Here is a 21,512-nt window from a genome sequence, read left to right on the forward strand (position 1 = left end):
GTATGGCTAGAAAATGGTACTGCACTTTCTGATATAAAGTTGAGTGCATTAGGAATGTCGTTTCACATTAGATCGGAGGTTTATTTCAGTTCCTTTTTTCGGCAAGCTGGAGGCATTCTGATTGCAGCAGTATACCTAAGCTGGGTCCCGTCTCTACACATCACAATGTTGTCCAAGTTGAGCAAGCAGGGAACCAGTTTACAGTATACCTGACATCAGTCCGCCATGTTTGTTTGCACCGTGAATACCTCCATCACGTTCCTCCATCATCCGTGAATACATACGATCGATTTACGATGTGTTAACCATTATTATGTCTTTTGTTTATTTTAGTCACTTAAGAAATGACGCCTTTATTACTCACGTCAGTCAAATGAGCCCTACTCCGTGCATGAACTTAGTGCATACAGAAATTGACGATGGTTTCTTTGATGTATCCATCAATGATGTACGCAACGTCCGTACAAATAGGAAAATATAGATGTCCCTGAACTTGAAAATAAAACAGGATCAATAATCGGCAGGAAAAATGTTCAATTTAAGCAAAAACGTCGAAAATCGATACCTATTTATTTCGGAGTTTCATTAATTTCATTACTATATCGATATCCACGAATAAAGCGATAATCGTAGGTCCACGACTGTCCACTTGGTGTAAGGGGGGACTACTCTAATTCGCAACACGAATTTTGCGGCATTATGTAGACACATACATGTTCTAATGATGTTTTGAAAGAACGTTTTGTTTATTAGTGCTTGGTTATAACATACATGTAGTTTTATCCCTGTCCTCTGTCATACACATAGACCTGTCGGGGCCAAGGTGAAGGTGAAGGTGAAGGTTATCTAGGCCATGGGATTTGCAATATGGTGAAAGATAACATCAGAAAACAGATTAATGCATGGAAAACAGTGCAAGTTGTTTTTGTTTTCACCACAGGTATGACAGGTAGATGCTGCCCTTTACAGAGGAATATATATATACATTAGGTGGAATCTACTCTGGGCCATTTCCGGTGGAGACAAACCTTTATTATCTCCGACTGCAAGGGTGGCGTGAGACTTGTCTAACGTTTCCAGGTAAACGATCTGTAACATTACAACTTATGTTAATCCGTTAAACTGTCCTAGGTGAACGATCTGCCATATGACAAGTAATGGCAGTTATATACAGTTAAACTGTTCCAGGTAAACGATCTGTAACATTACAACTTATGTTAATCCGTTAAACTGTCCTAGGTGAACGATCTGCCATATGACAAGTTATGGCAGTTATATACAGTTAAACTGTTCCAGGTAAACGATCTGTAACATTACAACTTATGTTAATCCGTTAAACTGTCCTAGGTGAACGATCTGCCATATGACAAGTTATGGCAGTTATATACAGTTAAACTGTTCCAGGTAAACGATCTGTAACATTACAACTTATGTTAACCCGTTAAACTGTCCTAGGTGAACGATCTGCCATATGACAAGTTATGGCAGTTATATACAGTTAAACTGTTCCAGGTATACGATCTGTAACATTACAAGTCACGTTATACAGTTTACCTGCTCCAAGTAAACGATGTATCATATTACAAATTATGTGATACAGTTAAACTGCTCCAGGTAAAAGATCTGTCTCATTATAAGTCATGTTATACAGTTTACCTGCTCCAGGTAAACGATCTGTTACATTACAAGTCATGTTATACAGTTTACCTGCTCCAGGTAAACGATCTGTTACATTACAAGCCATGTTATACAGTGTACCTGCTCCAGGTAAACGATCTGTCACATTACAAGTCATGTTATACAGTTAAACTGTTCCAGGTAAACGATCTGTCACACGACAAGTCATGTTATACAGTTTACCTGCTCCAGGTAAACGATCTGTCACATTACAAGTCATGTTATACAGTTTACCTGCTCCAGGTAAACGATCTGTCACATTACAAGCCATGTTATACAGTTTACCTGCTCCAGGTAAACGATCTGTCACATTACAAGTCATGTTATACAGTTTACCTGCTCCAGGTAAACGATCTGTCACATTACAAGTCATGTTATACAGTTTACCTGCTCCAGGTAAACGATCTGTCACATTACAAGTCATGTTATACAGTTTACCTGCTCCAGGTAAACGATCTGTCACATTACAAGCCATGTTATACAGTTTACCTGCTCCAGGTAAACGATCTGTCACATTACAAGTCATGTTATACAGTTTACCTGCTCCAGGTAAACGATCTGTCACATTACAAGTCATGTTATACAGTGTACCTGCTCCAGGTAAACGATCTGTCACATTACAAGTCATGTTATACAGTTAAACTGTTCCAGGTAAACGATCTGTCACATTACAAGTCATGTTATACAGTGTACCTGCTCCAGGTAGACGATCTGTCACATTACAAGTCATGTTATACAGTTAAACTGTTCCAGGTAGACGATCTGTCACATTACAAGTCATGTTATACAGTTAAACTGCTCCAGGTAAACAATCCGTCACATTACAAGTCATGTTATACAGTTTACCTGCTCTAGGTTAACGATCTGTCACATTACAAGTTCTGTTATACAGTTTACCTGCTCCAGGTAAACGATCTGACACTTTACAATCCATGTTATACAGATAAACTGTTCTAGGTAAACAGTCTTTACATTACAAGTTATGCTATACAGTTAAAACGTTCTGCGTAATATATTGTCCCAGAAAGTATAAAGCTGTGACCTTCACACGCATACACGAAATGAGATTGATGTGGAATATAGGGCTTGCTTGTAGATGGGAAACTCGGTTCTTTCAGAACTTTCCATTTACCAGTCCAAAACAAAAATAGCAAAAGACATTTATTTCAGAAATGTTCTGAGATGGATACCCTGTCCAAAACATTTATTTCAGAAATGTTCTCAGATGGATACCCTGTCCAAAACATTTATTTCAGAAATGTTCTCAGATGGATACCCTTGACCTACAATGACATAAGGATATCTGGTCTAGTATCTTGATGTGGTAGCAATAATGTTCGAGGTATCTTTTGTTTGTTTGTTTTTGTTGTTGTTTAACGCTGCACTAAGCAATATTCCAGCTTTGAGAAGCCAGATGGTAAATATTCGAATCTGGACCACATGGTAAGCGAATGATCATGTGAGCAACGCTCCACGCCGTCGGGACACGATGTGTATATTGGCAGTGTGAAGCAGTAGTTGATGTATCCGACAGAATGAGTGAGAAAGAGTTGTATGTCGCTTTTGGCAACATGTCAGTCATATTACGGCGAGGGGACACGAAGGGAAGCGAACCACGTTTCTCGGCGTGATGAACCTACGCTGTACAACAGAATTACCAAGCCACTATCGTGAACAATATAATATTTTTGAAATTACGTATGATCATTAACAGTCGGTGAGCAAATGTTGTATGCCGCAGGTGGTGAAATTTTCCTCTTGACCCTACTAACCAGTGGTTGATAGCGAGAGCACTGATCCGGGGTAGAATGGGTCTTCAGCAACCCACGCTTGCCTTAGAAGGTGATTAACGGGATCGGGTGGTCAGGCTCGCTGACTTTGTTGATGCGCGGTCATCAATGCCAATTACGTGGGTTGATGCACATGGTATTAATCACTGGATTGTCTGGTCAAGACTCGATTATTTACAGACCGCCGTCATATAGCTGGAATATTGCCGACTGCGGCGTTAAACAACAAACCAACCAACCAACCAAGTCAAATTTTATAACCAACCGATACCCAAATTGTCAACAAACAATGGATACAGGGTTCTATATTGGTCAAGTATGATCCCTGTAAAAACATCAACAGTGGCTTCACTTGTTAACACAGCAATCGATACAATGTACCTTTTGCACAATGCTAATCATAGGTTTATTTTTGGGTGGTTGAATAATCAGCAAATATTTTGTTCGAATCCGATACAATGCTCCCTCGTCCCCCAACCCACTCCTTGGCACTGAGAGCCCGCCATCTCTACCCTCTGAGACACACACACACCACGCATGAACACATACGAACATATCTGACATAACGATTTCAAGCGCGAAATGTCACGTGGTATTTCTCATGTACTATTTCAACAAGTGACCAATCTACGGTACAAATCCAGGTCTGTTGGTTAAACGTGAGTGACATCTGCACTCACAACTGTTCTTCTAATATTGAATATATTACGGTTAGAAAAAAAGCCAACCTTATCATTCCAGGATTCAACCGTTCAGCACGTAACGTGACATAACACCTGACACCATCTCGACTGTGGGGCCGTTCAAGGTAAGTTGCTTGCTCCGATACGTGTGACAGAATTAGAATTCCATCACATTTTGATTGATGTATGAAACATATACAGGTGTATATAACGAACAATTTAACCACGTTTCTTGCAGGGAGTATATTTATTAATCTTGTCTCTAGCAGAGGGTATATGACATATATATTAATATCTCTAACAGGTGGTGTATAATTGTCTATTAACCATGTCTCTAGCAGGGAGTATTTAACATTTCTATTAACCATGTCTTCAGCATGGGTATATAAAGTATTTTAACAATGTCTCTTACAGGGAGTATGTAACATATTTTAACCATGTCTCTAACAGAGGGTATATAAAATATATATCAACTATACATGTCGCTTGCTGGGAGTATAGAATATATCTCTTAACCATGTATCTAGCAAGGGGTGTATAATATATATGTTAATCATGTGTCTTGGAGGCGTCATTTAACAAGTTAGTGTTAAAACTGAACAAGGACCTGTTGGCCACACATATTGACGTGTAGCTGTTTGCCCTGCCACGCTTTCTGTTTCCTGTGTATACAACTGCACGCTATGCACCACGTGCATCAACAGAACGAAGTGTGTGACAGTTTGAACTCCCATGAGATTTACAACACTGTATTTTTAATAGGTGACTCCTGATGGTACATTAGGGACAACGTCCCTCACTTTCTGTCGGATCTACCAATGTGAAACGGTAAGGTTAACCCACATAATGCATTTTCTTAAAGTAATGTTCACATACACGCCGTTGTGGTATGAAATGCCTTGTGGCTGTCTGTCTCTATTGATCGTACTGTTCACACGTTCACGGTGGAGGGCATGTGTTCGTGACGCCGTGCACGTAGCTCCGTGTGGGTGACGTCATGTCGAGGGAGACAACCTGACATGGACAATGAGGACATGCAACCATGTCCCGGAACAATCTTGCAAAAGGTGTACAGGTATTCGACGTTGATGAAACGTGGTAGAGAAAGACAAGATTATGGATTACCAAAGCGGATCTCTTCAACACGCCAGTCGTATCAGCCTTTGTCAGTCCTTAATGGTACTCTCGCGTTACTGGTTCATCGATCACTTGATTGTCTGGTTTGTTTTTAGGCTGACTTCGCAAGGCAGGAGTACTGCTGTCGGGATCAGACAATAGATAATTACTTGTTTTCTGCAAATTGTATGAATGGCGGGTGCTACCGGTAGGGCAGGCAGGCTTACCCTTTTCGCGAACACCTGGTGTCATCACTGATTTTCAGTGGTCCATTCATATAATTTCAACAGCTATTTGCCCTTTACGCCAGTTGGAATCTGTGTCCGCAGAAAATCTTGGCTGGTTATTCTCTTGCATTGACAATTTATATTATATTCTGTTTGTTAAACAACCATGATATACATAAATATTAAGGTTATAAAATATTGATTACAAATACTGATTATATCACTCATTAGTTATCCAAAGTTATTTTTCAACATAATTTAATGTATGACTTAATGTAAAACGAAATTGGGTCACAAATGTTATTAAAATGTGGTTATGGCTATGTGCAGCATGAAAAAAATGTAAATTTCAATTCACATTTTATATGAAGTCTTTCACACAAAGGTTAAAGAATATGTACTTGCAAAACTGGTGTTAATCTTCATCTTCATCCAATAAATTTCTGTATTATAAATATTAAAACACATATGCACAACAGTAACAGTTTGAAAGTAGTGTTAAAATAATTAGACATGCTCTATCAAAATCTAGACGTTCCTCACGTATGCTTTCAATTGATAATATCGTGACATGCCAAGGGATGCGAGAATATAGCCAGTGTGTAATTTGAATAGGATTGAAGATGATTATCATTTTTTGCTTGTGATGTATTTTCTAGTCTCAGTTTAATATTAGGTATATGCCATAAAATACATTGTACTATATATATGAATCTGTATTCAGAAGGAAGCGGGGGCCCACGGGTGGCCCAGTCGTCTAAGACGCCGCAATTCGCTGTGCAGAGTTGCGTCCCTTGGGCACGCCAGAAACATATGATTGTGGGTTCGAATCCCGGTTCACCCCGATTATGTTTCTAGGTTTGTCAGCACCACACCCGTGGTCGTGGGTTTCACCGACATGGTAACCGCCTGAGACTTGAGTCACTTCGGGCTTTCCTCCCACATTAAGCTGACACGCCGTGATATAACTGGAATACTGTTAAAAGCGGCGTTAAACCCATATCACTCACTCACTCAGAAGGAAGCGTACAGCGTTATGGACAACAACTTCTGGCTTATTGCATTTACAGTTGTATGTAGGGATGGATCCAGATTTACTACCCGGCTACCCACACCCACGACTCGGGTACCCGCTGTTGGTTTTAAAAGATAGGTACAAAATGTGCGATTGGGAATAGTTTGACAGTAGCCCTGGCAAAATGTATTTAGATACACGTATAAAACGATCTGGTCATGCCTATACACTGAAGTAATGCCTATACACTGAAGTTATTTTTATTCAAACATATAAGTCAGAGAGAATGCGTTAGTAGTCTCGAAGAGTGAGTGAGTGTGGTTTTATGCCGCTTTTAGCAATATTCCTGCAATATCACGGCGGGGGACACAAGAAATGGGCTTCACACATTGTACCCATGTCAAAGTCTTGAAGAAATGCGAACATAGGTGACTTGTGTAACCATGTAGTTATAGTGAATTTTTGTCATGAATCAATATATCACGCGACTAACCACGGGTCCGGGTAGTCCTGTGGGTACCCGGGTCCGACTCAGGACCCACCCGACGCGAGTACCCGAGTTACCCGCCCCAGCCTTAGTTTTATGCTTACTTATTACTTATTAGCGTCCAGAATCCAATCAAATATTTTATTAAGAAGTTCTAATGCACTAATGTTAAGAAACATGTCCATATGTATACATTGTACTGAAGGTCTTCCTAAGTATGAAAATATAAATAAAATACAAGCTGAAAACAACACAGCTCACGGTCGCACTAGGACGCGACCCATCCCAGTGCACAGGTCCTGCAATTACGTGCAGGGTCGCGGCCTAACTAAGCAAATGTGAAAATATATTTTAGATTGTTTTCATTCATATATCATTATATTTTGACCGCCTCCGTGGTCTAGTGGTAGAGCTTCCGCCCGGGTAGCGGAAGGTCCGGGGTTCGATCCCCGGTCGCGTCATACCAAAAGACGTTAAAAGATGGTACTTGTTGTTACCCTGTCTGGCGCTCGGCATTAAGGGCCTAAAACAAGGACTGGTCGGCTCAGAGTCAGTATACTATGTCTGAGTGGGGTATTCATGTTAAACTGCGGCATGGTATCTCAGTGAGCTAGCACTATAAATCAGCATCAGTCCAGACCAGTACAAGCAGCCACACACACGTGCATTCACGTCGCTATATAAGTGCAATAATCCTTGACGCGACGTTAAACCCAATTTCACCTCACCTCACCTCACCTCACCTCACCTCATTATATTATATTAGGTAGCTGCTCGATAAATCGCAAAGAACAGTGAAGAAAGAAGTGTGGTTTTTTCACGATATAACATTTTCTATCATGACGTCATTTCGATTCGAACATAAGCTCGCAACGTGTCTAGTGAGCTGTTCCCTATGGATGTAGCTGGGCAGCGCAGATAAACGCTATGGCCGAACGATCGCATCCCAAAGCGGGACAGCTGTATTGAGAGAAAAGATACAGTAATGGAAGTTAGGATTGAGAGAATATGCGGGAAACACCCTACTGTGCAAAAGTTGTTGAACGAATCGCTTGCACCTCGAGGGGATGTCCATCCGTCAGGTTTGTGAATGTTATACTCTAGAAACCAGGTTTATGTTTTATTGGACGATAAACATCGATGACGACTCGTCAATTTTTTTCTGTGAGATCTCAGCATTATGTACAGCCTCTTCAAGGATGAAGATAAATTGCACAAGCTATATAAATATTTACCCGGATTTAAATAATGATAACTCCCTAAATAGAATCCGACGTCGGCAATGTCAGACAGGCCCATATTATGAACATCTTCCCGAGGCAAGAGAGCTAACTGACTATAAAAGTCCAGTTTCCACCCTTGCCGATTTAGACTGGTATTATGGAGTTACAGTTTGGCTGGTCAAACGAGTTTATGCATTGTCCAATCAAAATCGCGCACCGAAATCGAAATCCGGTTCGTAAAGTGTCGTACAGATTTCGATCGATTGCAGGATTTGCAAAGCATGTGCACCGCCAACTCGTTGTCAGCAGATATTTTCCAAATCTTTTCATGTTTTTAATCAAGGTGCTCACGTGATTTGATGCATTTCGCGACGTAAGACCCGTTTTATCACAATATTAGATCTTGATTATCGATCTGATCGTCCTGACTTGGCGCCACCATTTTGTGTAAAGCAAACGCAAGTGATACCAGAGATGGAATCTGACTGGTCCATTGTAGAGGCTTAGAAGGGACATAACTGGTAATAGCCACTGGTGGCGCTACGATCGACGATCGAGCCCAGTAATTCCAGCCTAGTTCGGCAGTTAACTCTCTTGCCTCGTGAAGATGTATAATGAACCGGGGCTTAAGTTAGGTATTTCCCGGATATTCTCACAATTTGCACGTCGATTATCTGCACTTCCTAATACTGAATGTCATATCTCTCCCACTTTTGGGTGCAATCGTTCGGCGTTTGTCAACGTTGCCCATCTACATACATGGGGAAAACTCACTGGACAAATCCCTCTGAAAAATAACGTTGTCCAATTTACGTCATCAATTTGCGAGCGCATCTTCGAATTTCCAGAAATGATAGAAGTGATGTTTTATCGTGAAATAAACTACGCTTCGTTCTTCGTAGCTATCTTATATTTTATAATAAAACTATTGTATACTTTATGTGAGGTCAATACCTGTTGACATGGACTCGAGTGAGTGCGTGAGTTGTGTTTAACGCCGCTTTAACAGTATTCCAGTCATATCACGGCGTGTCAGTTTAATGTGGGAGGAAAGCCCGAAGTGATGCAGGCCTTAGACGTTTACCACTTCGGTGAAACCCACGAGCACGGGTATGGTGCTGACAAACCTAGAAACATAATCGGGGCGAACCGAGATTCAAACCCATGATCATAGGTTTCTGGCGTGTCCAAGGGACGCAAATCTGTACAGGGAATTGCGGCCCTTAGACGACTGGGCCACCCGTGCCCCCTCTCAAAAAGAGCACTATCAATCCCAGACATCATCTTATTATGTAATCCTATTAAGGCCTGAGTTGTATGTATACGGTAGTTGGCAGCGCCCTCCTTCCACCGACATTCAAGCCTCTCAGATACCTTCTCGGTTCTTCAAAGTGATAGCCAGGTTTACTTGCTCCACCGCAATTTCCCTTATTCCCCCCCAACTACCCATCACCCACCCCCATCCCAAAGACCAATACGTCATTGCAATAGATAGGGTGTGATAAGAAACGGACATGTTTTTGATTTACACTGAATGAATACTTGATAAGTATCTTTTTTCTCTCAAATATTTTCCATTGTCACGTAAGGTTTATGTGTCATCACTGGTGTCACCACTGGTGTCATTACTGGTCTCATCACTGGTCCCATCAGTGGCCTCATCACTTGTGTCACCACTGGTGTCATCACTGGTCTCATCACTGGTGTCATCACTGGTCTCATCACTGGTGTCATCACTGTTCTCGTCACTGGTCTCATCACTGGTGTCATTCCTGGTGTCATCACTGGTGTCATCACTGGTGTCATCACTGTTTTTGCCTCTCCACCATTAATGTGCGTTGAATCTGTTTCAGCAGATAATCGAGATTGACTATATTCTGCAGTTGACGTTGTATTGTTACAACTATGAGACTACACATAGTGCTTTCAGATTTGCGAGTATTATTTGAAGTGAGGAAATGTTAAAATTTGAATCATCAGGTTAAAGTCTGAAAACACACATAGTTTATCTCCTAAATAAAAAATGAACAACGGTGACTTATGAATCATCTAGTCTACTAGTCTGAAATATACACACTTCACTTAAGTCAGATGACGTAACGTTGTCAATGGTAGCGTCATAGCGAATGTTCTTAACAATGCAATCTATGACGTCATATTGCCTTATCTGACCAATCAGCGTTTGCGAGATGAAGTTATTATTAAGGTTATCAATGTGATTATCTTTTTAAGGTTCTGTTGCGATAGCTCTCAGAAAATGGCTGACAGAATACCTAACATTCGTCTGAGCAGCGGCCACAGCATGCCTATGCTGGGGGTGGGAACGTACAGTTGTTCGAAGGTACAGTTGTGCTCATGTAGGGATACTGGGGTCATCTTTGCTATATCCTAAAATCTACCATACTCCCCACAGATGTAGTAGACAGAGAAACTGACACAATCTGACCCCAGATGTTGACTTCATCGTTTGTGCTCAACTTCAAATGGCACTATCAATCACATATACTGAACACAAAAACTTAGGGATCATGAATATGTTGGAGACATTCTTTTGTAGGAGTGAGCACACAATTTCATAAAAATAACTTTTTGTTCAGTATATGATGTTTTGTAATAATTATGCTCACGATGAATGTGTTGTTTATGTCATAATTTCTCCTAAATTATTCCAAGTAATATGTGAATGTGAATATTAACTGTATCAGCTCAACGAGGTCGGGAATGCTGTGAGGACGGCTGTACAGATAGGGTACCGCTACATTGACACGACCTCGACCTATGAAACGGAACAGGAAATTGGAGTCACTATCAAACAACTGATAAAAGAAGGAAGAATAAAGCGGGAAGAGCTTTTCATTGTGACGAAGGTAGGAAGTCACATGCAATGTTCAGCAAGATGGCAATGTCAGAATTACAGCAAGATGTGTATGTGTAGTATTACAGAAACGTGGCTTGCCAATTTGCTACACATATGTACTTTTTGATGTCATTCCACAAGACATGGACATGTTGGTGCCATTCTACACACATGGATATATTGGTGCCATTCTACACACATGGACATATTGGTGCCATTCTACACACATGGACATGCTGGTGTCATTCCACAAGACATGGACGTATTGGTGCCATTCTACACACATGGACATATTGGTACCATTCTACACACATGGACGTATTGGTGCCATTCTACATACATGGACATATTGGTGCCATTCTACGCACATGGACATACCGGTGCCATTTTACACAAATGGACATACCGGTGCCATTCTACACACATGGACGTATTGGTGCCATTCTATACACATGGACATTTTGGTACCATTCTACACACATGGATATATTGGTACCATTCTACACCCATGGACATATTGGTACCATTCTACACACATGGACATATTGGTACCATTCTGCACACATGGACATATCGGTAACATTCTACGCACATTGACATATCGGTACCATTCTACACACATGGATATATTGGTGCCATTCTACACACATGGATATATTGGTGCCATTCTACACACATGGACGTATTGGCGCCATTCTACACACATGGACGTATTGGTGCCATTCTACACACATGGACATACCGGTGCCATTTTACACACATGGACGTATTGGCTCTATTCTACACACATGGACGTATTGGTGCCATTCTACACACATGGATATATTGGTGCCATTCTACACACATGGATACATTGGTGCCATTCTACACACATGGACATATTGGTGCCATTCTACACACATGGACATATCGGTAGCATTCTGCACACATGGATATATTGGTACCATTCTACACCCATGGACATATTGGTGCCATTCTACACCCATGGACATATTGGTACCATTCTACACACATGGACATATTGGTACCATTCTACACACATGGACATATCGGTACCATTCTACACACATTGACATATCGGTACCATTTTACACACATGGACGTATTGGTGCCATTCTACACACATGGACGTATTGGTGCCATTCTACACACATGGACGTATTGGCGCCATTCTACACACATGGACGTATTGGTGCCATTCTACACACATGGACATACCGGTGCCATTTTACACACATGGACGTATTGTCTCCATTCTACACACATGGACATATTGGTGCCATTCTACACCCATGGACATATTGGTGCCATTCTACACACATGGACATATTGGTACCATTCTGCACACATGGACATATCGGTACCATTCTACGCACATTGACATATCGGTACCATTTTACACACATGGACGTATTGGTGCCATTCTACACACATGGACGTATTGGTGCCATTCTACACACATGGACGTATTGGCGCCATTCTACACACATGGACGTATTGGTGCCATTCTACACACATGGACATACCGGTGCCATTTTACACACATGGACGTATTGTCTCCATTCTACACACATGGACATATTGGTGCCATTCTACACACATGGATATATTGGTACCATTCTACACACATGGATACATTGGTGCCATTCTACACACATGGACATACCGGTGCCATTTTACACACATGGACATATCGGTACCATTCTGCACACATGGATATATTGGTGCCATTCTACACCCATGGACATATTGGTGCCATTCTACACACATGGACATATTGGCGCCATTCTACACACATGGACGTATTGATGCCATTCTACATACATGAACGTATTGGTGCCATTCTACACACATGGATATATTGGTGTCATTCTACACACATGGATATATCGGTGTAATTCTACACATGGACATATTGGTACCATATTTCTGTTGTCTGAGGCGTCGCAATTCGCTTTGCAGAGTTGCGTACCTTAGTCGGGCCAGGATCAACCCAACGTGGGTTCGTCTTCGTATGAAGTATTATGTTTCTAGATTTGTCAGCACCATGCCCGTGCTCTTGGGTTTCATCAAAGTGGTAAACATCTACAACTTTCACATCCGGCTCTCCTCCCACATTAAACTGGTAAGCTGGGCTATAACTGACATTCAGTCCCAGCAGCGTTTACCCAAGTGACTCACTGTCCCGGCTTGTGGTGTTTGTTACACGGTCCTGAACGCCCATAACACGTACATTTACCTTACGATTCCAGGTTTCGGGCCAGTGTCATAAACCGGAGCAAGTAGAGCCAGCGTGTCGAACGTCACTGGAGGCCCTGAACATGGATTATATAGATCTGTATCTGATACACTTCCCCTTGGCCAACACAGTGAGTCAAGAAATTTTCTTTGTTTAAAAATCCAGGTAGCCATAAGTGACGATTAATGTAATGTTGAATATAACATTTATGTTGCATAACTTTATTCAAAGTGTTCCTAATCATAATAATTTCCGACATCGAGAAAAATTCCCTGAAAATGAAATAGCGAAAAGTTATTTGAAACCAAACGCGTAAACCATGGCAAATGTTAGTTGGAACAGTGTCCTATGTTTCTACAATTCTACTTATCTGTTTTACTCTCCATCTGGCCACACAAACACATGCAGCTATTACCACAATTGGAAAGAGTCATGCCTATATTGAAATATTGGAAGAACTTCGCACGCCTAGATTTCTAAAACATATGTTTTTGGGTGGAGCGGGACGTGTTTTTACTTTTCGCGAGCACCTGGTGTCATCGCTTCAGGTGATTCATTCGTTTGGTTTTCGCCGCTGCTTTGCCTTTAACTAGAATCTGTTACCTTGGTGGGGGCACGGGTGGCCCAGTCGTCTAAGGCGCCGCGATTTGCTGTGCAGAGTTGCGTCCCTTGGGCACGCCAGAAACCTATGATTGTGGGTTCGAATCCCGGTTCGCCCTGATTTTGTTTCTAGGTTTGTCAGCACCCGTGCTCGTGGGTTTCACCGAAGTGGTAAACGTCTGAGACCTGCATCACTTCGGGTTTTCCTCCCACATTAAGCTGACACGATATAATTGGAATACTGTTAAAAGCGGCGTGAAACCCAACTCACTCACTGTTACCTTGGCGGATAATCGAGACTGATTGTTCACTCGCGTTGACGTTTTATATCTCTTAAGTTAATGAATACTGACTGGATTGCCTTTGAACTGACACAGAAGTTCTGAATAGCGACGAGTATACATGACCATGCTAACGTATATGCGACGGTAATAACGTACATGTCATGCTGTAGCATCATGCATCCATACTGCTGGAATTAACAGCATTGCCGACTGCTGAGACCCGTGAAGGTCCGGGATGGAATAGGTCTTCAGCAACCCATGCCTGTCGTAAGAGGCGACTAACGGGATCGGGTGGACAGGCTCACTGACTTGGTTGATGCATGTCATCACACCCCAGTGAGGAACATCATGATGTCAATCACTGGATTGTCTGGTCCATACTCGATTATTTACAGACCGTCGTCATATAGCTGGAATACTGCTGAGTGCTGCGTTTAACAACAAACAAAGAAACAAACAAAACAGCTGCTGACATAGTTGTTTGTATTAAGGGTTCGTGTTGTATTACATGAGTGTTGTTGGTGTCTGTCAACTGACACTTTCCGTTTAACGTGCCCACCTGAATTGTGAGTGACAGTAGTTATATAACAATGTATGTAGATGGTCATTCACGGTGAAGCGGCCGGCAAATCTGTTGTGTTCATCACAGACATCAGAATCAAGATTGCACATGCGCCTGATAGTGTGACAGAATTTACCAGTAATGGAACGAAGATGTATAACAACTGTTTCACATGTGACGCAACACTTGCTCATACACAAATAATGAAAATGTAAATGTAAAAAGAAAATATCTACTCGATATTTCTCTGAATTATCTGTTGAAATATGACTTAAACGTAAAGAGAATCAGTTCTGTAGTTGCTACAATGTCGTCGTTACATTCACGACACTATTACTTCTTCATTACAATTTAACTCGTTCCACAGCAAAAATGGCAATTTCAAACAGTGACTCATACAACAGCCAATAGCAAGTGTGTTGGTAGTATGGACGAATAAACCTGATTACAAAACCGCTCGTAAAGTCACAGAAGCCTGTGTATTAAAGCATGCAGAGTGTCCATGAGGCTTACTGTAACCAGCTGACACATTGAGCCTTCATTCTGCTAGGAACTGTAACCAGCTGACACATTGAGTCTTCATCCTGCGGTGCTTACTGTAACCATCTGCCATAATGAGCCTCCATCCTGCTAGGAACTGTAACCAGCTGACACATTGAACCTTCATTCTGCGGTGCTTACTGTAACCAACTGCCATAATGAGCCTCCATCCTGTGGTGCTTACTGTAACCAGCTGACGTAATTATCCTCCATCCTGCTAGGAACTGTAACCAGCTGACACATTGAGCCACCATCCTGCGGTGCTTACTGTAACCAGCTGACGTAATTAGCCTCCATCCTGCGGTGCTTACTGTAACCAGCTGAAGTAATGAGCCTCCATCCTGCGGTGCTTACTGTAACCAGCTGACGTAATTAGCCTCCATCCTGCTAGGAACTGTAACCAGCTGAAACATTGAGTCTTCATTCTGCGGTGCTTACTGTAACCAACTGCCATAATGAGCCTCCATCCTGCGGTGCTTACTGGAACCAGCTGACGTAATCAGCCTCCATCCTGCTAGGAACTGTAACCAGCTGACACATTGAATCTTCATTCTGCGGTGCTTACTGTAACCATCTGCCATAATGAGCCTCCATCCTGCGGTGCTTACTGTAACCAGCTGACGTAATGAGCCTCCATCCTGCTAGGAGCTGTAACCAGCTGACACATTGAGTCTTCATTCTGCGGTGCTTACTGTAACCAACTGCCATAATGAGCCTCCATCCTGCGGTGCTTACTGTAACCAGCTGACGTAATTATCCTCCATCCTGCTAGGAACTGTAACCAGGTGATATAACGATGTCTGTTATCTAGTTTAGCCGTATTGTGCTTGGACGTGTCTGTGTCTACATATGATTGCTCCCCCAGGACCAGGAGCGGACCCAGTCGACCGTGACGGACTACCTGGACACGTGGAGGGTAGGTAGCACCAAGCCCAACTCCTGGAGGAAGGAAACACTGAACCGTTAGGCGATAACTACAAACTTGCCCCCTTTTGATATTGTAAAAACTATTTAATCTGGTTAACTTCCAGGTAGCAATGTGAATAGTTAATGGATATTCTTGATAATTTGCAAGGCATATTCATGTTTCTCCTTCCTTTTTGTCCAACTGTGCATAAAAATATATTATCCGTTCATTAAACAGACCTTGACTATATTGCTAGAATAAAAGCGACATCCTCTTTTGCGACATCCTCTCCCATCTCTACCATGAAACGTTTGAAAGCTTTACTAAGGCATAGAATGTTGTAATCTTAATCAAACAATTTTTTAGCCAGAATCAATATAAGACTTTGAAATCTTTTACATGTAGACACCAAAAGTCGGATCTGCATGAATATTGCTAAAAAGGGTTAATTTGAAATTTAGAAAATGGAAGCGATCCCTCTTATAATACAGTCTTGTTAATAGGTTTTTGGTCACTCTTAATCTTTACACGTAGATCTAAATATGAAAGAAACGAGGCGGCTTCACTGCTCTATTTCTAGTTCATTTCTAGTTCCGGGGAAGGGAATTGTCTTTTTGACCATTATTGAAGGATATCAGAACCTTATGGACCGACCATCTGTTATTCGGGGTGGAATGGGTTGGGGTGGAGTGGGTAGGTTCTGGGATTTTGTATTGAGACCAGAGGTTTTTCAACTGCAGCTGCAAAACCAGATATAACTAATGTTATATTTGGGATAACACTTTCTTAGTAAAGTACAGATTCTAGTACTTTTTTGGGTTGAGTCCTGTCCGGGAAGCCTCGGTGGCTGAGTGGGTTAGATCGCTGACTGGCGATTAGGTGCCTCACCATGGCAGGTGTGGGTTCGAATACCGGACGGGACTCAACCCAAAAAAGGTACTAGAATCTGTACTTTACTAAGAAAGTGTTATCCCAAATATAACATTAGTTACATCTGAATACTTTCTAAATGGCATTGTGTATTCAAAACCAGATATGTTTTAATAAAAACCTTTCTCTCGTAAAAGCACATTGCAGCAATGTATTATTTGTGGCAGACCATTTCATTTTCTTCCAACAATATGAAGCATACATTTTTTTAAAAGAATTGTCGGGGACAAATATTTTTTTCAGTGAGGAAGTCCTGCAAAAAATCAATCAAATCCACATTATAATAATATCACCTGTCTCAAATACTTTCCATTAATAATATATAGAAAGCGCCTATATTGATTCTGGTGAGGATCGTGGACCCTGCAAGATATCTCTTTTTATTCGGATTTCATCTGGAACTTTCATCTGAGTGAGTGAGTGAGTGAGTATGGTTTTACGCCGCTTTTAGTAATATTCCAGCAATATCACGGCGGGGGAAACCAGAAATGGGCTTCAGACATTGTACCCATGTCGGGAATCCCGGGTCTTCGGGTGACGAGCGAACGCTTTAACCACTAGGCTCCCCGACCGCCCCCTGGAACTTTGAATCCACTTACAAAAGAAAAATACACATGTCTAAAGTCCAGCCAAAAGTTGATAGTACTGATGCGTAGTTTTGGCTGAATTCTTCCAAAAATACTGGCCTAGGATATGACATTATATGATACGTTACTTCCACCAAGTTCTTTGATCAAACAATTGAAGACATGGTATTTTTTAGATGTTCCACGTGAATATTTTTTTCTCCCTTCACACCAGGCCATGGAGAAGCTGGTGGACAAGGGCCTCGTCAAGTCTATCGGCGTCTCCAACTTCAACATACAGCAGCTGGAAAGGATTCTCACCATGGCCGGCCTCAAGCACAAACCTGCGAATAACCAGGTAGATGAGGATTTGATAAAAGAAATCTTTGAATACAAATACTACAAAATAATTGAGGTACATTCATCTTACTGTTGTTTCGTTTCAGGTGGAGATAACTCCATGTCTGTCCCAGGACGAGCTTTTGCAATACTCCCTGCAAAACGGCATCTCAACTACTGGGTGCGGACCATTTGGAGCTCCAGGACAAACATAGTGAGACACGTTATTCAATGATTGAAATACTGCAAATGCACAAAAACCTAGCTGATGTAGATGTCACTAAAGTCACGAACACGGGTCACATTTTGACAGTGCAGAGTTGCGCCCCTTAGGCGTGCCAGGAGCTTATGAACTTTGGTTCAAATCCTGATTATGTTTACTGCATTCACAGTTCCATACCGTGCACGGGGGCATCACTTCGTGCTTTCCTTTCACAAGCTGACAGTTCACGATAAACTGAAATATTGTTGGATGCAGTGTTTAACAAAACTACTCTGCACTGCACATATGACCAGAACCAATGAACGCCACTTTGTAAGATTACAAAGACCCTGGTACATACATATACAAACCTACCCAGGCACGCCCGCACACATATGCACACAATGTAGTTCTATATATGACTCATTTTATAATCCATTTTATAATCCATAGATTGAGTGACAACATTATCATATATATGTATATATTATGTATATATGAAAATGTAGTCACTCAATCTATGGGTTTACATTGCAGTGTGTCCAAGGACTCGCCCGACTGCCTGGAACATCCAACAATTGTCAACATCGCAAATAAATATGGAAAATCAGCTACGCAGGTATGTTTATACGTTGGTAATATTGTAGCTCAGTAAGCACCCTGTTTCTCCTGACAGACGTTGTTATCAACGACTGACCCTAATGTTTCCCGTGGTAGATGTTAACAACTATGTCCTACTGATCCTTATGTTTCCCGTGGTAGATGTTAACAACTATGTACTACCGATCCTTATGTTTCCCGTGATAGATGTTAACAACTATGTACTACTGATCCTAATATTTCCTGTGATAGATGTTAACAACTATGTACTACTGATCCTAATGTTTCCTGTGATAGATGTTAACAACTATGTCTTACTGATCCTAATGTTTCCCGTGATAGATGTTAACAACTGTGTACTACTGACCCTAATATTTCCCGTGATAGATGTTAACAACTATTTCCTACTGATCCTAATATTTCCTGTGATAGATGTTAACAACTATTTCCTACTGATCCTAATATTTCTTGTGACAGGTGTTGTTATCAACTCTACACTAGTAACCCTAATGTTTCCCCTGATTCATGTTGTATGATTAATGCAGTACTGATCTTACTGTTATTCCCATATGTATTGCTATTCACGATGAACTAACGTGTACACCAGGTGATCCTCAGGTGGGGCATACAGAGAGGCTATGCAGTAGTTCCCAAGGGTACGAATCCATTTTGTCTGGTGCAGAACATGGATGTGAGTATCAGTTTTGCCTGGAAGAATGTCTCTCTTAGTAGTGTTGTGTTCGGATAATTTGATCTCAGTTTATTGCTTATCCATGTGTCAAGAGAATATAAGGGCACTTTTTGGTGTTTGGTGCATACCTTGAAGTTTGTTGTTGCATCAGTTGTAACATTCCGAGGTACGGTAGAGCTTGCTCTGTCAACGATGACTTCGAGGAGCGTCATAAATCTCTTGCTCAGAAGTTATTTGAGCAGGGTTACAACATTCAAGGCCCCAGTAAAACTTTCAAAAGTGTTATGATGGGCATGTGGAGGACATTTGGACAATGATGTTCGATGCGATTCTATCTTTTAACTTGTACCATCCGTACCCATGTTTTTTTCGGGGGAACAGTTGCCCTGCGTTCACATGTGTTTGTAACGGGTACCACCGGTGGTGCAGGATAAGCTTACACTTCCGCGAACACCTGGTATCATCACTGTTTCATATCGGAGGAGTACAGGACATTAACGTCACCAATTGTAACAGAACCGATGTCTATATGTAGCAGGTACGCATTGAGAAAGAATAATTATTAGTTTTGATTTGTTTGTAAAAAAAAACACGTATAGGATTTTTTTCTTCTTTTCAGATATTTAACTTTCAGCTCAGTACGGATGATATGCAGTCAATGCTTGCTCTGGACGACGGCTATAAAGTCAACAAAGAACAGTCCCAATCGCAAACACAACATGTGAAATGAATATTGCCTGTGAGATCTTGAACGCGACACACTCACTGTCTCTATACATCACTATAGTGTTATGAGTGAGACGTCATGCATGATGATAAAAGGGACGAAACCCTTGCAGAAATCTTAAATACCCAGCAATGAGAGACAACTGTGGGGCTACAAGTTATGAGGACTACACCTTAAACAAAATGCAAATTGATACCAATAAATACATGTTTGACATGTTTAGCGTTTTATCATGCAATCATTATGTACCTGAAGTATATATACTACTCAAAACAGTTAAGGATCCTTCTTATTACTATAGTTGATGCCGTGACAGATTAACTATAGTAATATAAAAGAATCGTGTGATCCTTAATTTTTTTTTAGTAGTATGGAAATGTTTCATATAGTTACTGGCTGCCATAAAAAGCTGGTGACAAAATTTCATAGTAAACTACAACTCGCTTATTCGTATAACATTATGGCATATTCGGAGACAGATTATTCTGTGCTTATTAGATGTTAACGCTTTCATTTGAGAACGGAAGTACACGAAAACAAGTCGAATGGCATGCGTTACGACGCCAGGTTGTGTTGTGGGAAGTAAAATTCATGCGCAAAAGAAATAGTTCTTAGTGAGGGAAGCACTTTCATTTGTAAACAAAGCACAGGGAAACAGTCGGAACAGTCATTTGTACTGCGCCAGGTTGTGTCGGGCTAGCTAAACTATGGTCTTTGGTAGATCGAGGTCCCAGTCATTTTCTCTACTACAGTAAAGTACGGTTATAACGAACTCAAAGGGACTACTAATTTTAATTCGTTATAACCGTAGTTCGTTATAAGCATATATACAGCATAACTACAGCAAATAGTCGGGACTAAAAAGTAAGTTCGTTAGATCCGTCAGTTCGTTATAAGCGTGTTCGTTATATCCGTAGTTTGCTGTAGTTCCAGTCTACTTCGGCAAGGGTGGAAGCTGGACTTTTACACACACGCTAACACACACACTAACACAAACGAGCACTCACTAACATTTTCTAACACTCACACACCCACCTTAAAAACCAGGCAGGTTAATGCAAACGTTCGCATCAGGTGTGACTTTTATGGCTATAATTGATGAATTAGGCGTTAAAGGAATATGGTTGCAAAAAACTCAGACCGAAGGTGTTTTGCCACTAACATACGTACACCGCATGACTTTTCACTTCTTCCGTTACAGTGCATCGAAATATGAATCTAAACGTCCCATGCTACATTCCGTCAGAGTA

General features: G+C 41.3%; 1 protein-coding gene across 2 annotated transcripts; it reads left to right on the top strand.

The window, feature by feature from the left end:
* The first annotated feature begins 920 nt into the window (after window positions 1-920).
* LOC139452692 (aldo-keto reductase family 1 member B1-like) lies at window positions 921-20,451 on the top strand. Of its 2 annotated transcripts, XM_071234240.1 has the most exons (12): window positions 921-1,080; window positions 4,209-4,275; window positions 4,913-4,978; window positions 10,451-10,559; window positions 10,924-11,085; window positions 13,328-13,444; window positions 16,166-16,216; window positions 17,939-18,061; window positions 18,150-18,256; window positions 18,782-18,863; window positions 19,452-19,535; window positions 20,155-20,451. In XM_071234240.1, exons 4-12 carry the CDS (start codon window positions 10,476-10,478, stop codon window positions 20,263-20,265), a joined length of 921 nt encoding a protein of 306 aa, XP_071090341.1. In that variant the 5' UTR covers window positions 921-1,080; window positions 4,209-4,275; window positions 4,913-4,978; window positions 10,451-10,475; the 3' UTR covers window positions 20,266-20,451. The 2 variants fall into 2 exon arrangements, with proteins under 2 accessions (XP_071090341.1, XP_071090342.1); XM_071234241.1 differs by lacking the exon at window positions 16,166-16,216.
* Window positions 20,452-21,512: the final 1,061 nt, after the last annotated feature.

This window comes from Haliotis cracherodii, unplaced genomic scaffold (assembly GCF_022045235.1).
Source record: "Haliotis cracherodii isolate W230 unplaced genomic scaffold, xgHalCrac1.p SCAF_9, whole genome shotgun sequence".
In the NCBI taxonomy this organism is placed as follows: Eukaryota; Metazoa; Mollusca; class Gastropoda; order Lepetellida; family Haliotidae; genus Haliotis; species Haliotis cracherodii.

Bases quoted from the DNA above. Each gene is read 5' to 3' on its own strand.
- LOC139452692 (XM_071234240.1), top strand. From the start codon at position 10,476: ATGGCTGACAGAATACCTAACATTCGTCTGAGCAGCGGCCACAGCATG. The intron at 10,560-10,923 runs GTACAGTTGTGC...TAACTGTATCAG, and splicing joins GAACGTACAGTTGTTCGAAG to CTCAACGAGGTCGGGAATGC. The intron at 18,062-18,149 runs GTAGATGAGGAT...GTTTCGTTTCAG, and splicing joins ACAAACCTGCGAATAACCAG to GTGGAGATAACTCCATGTCT.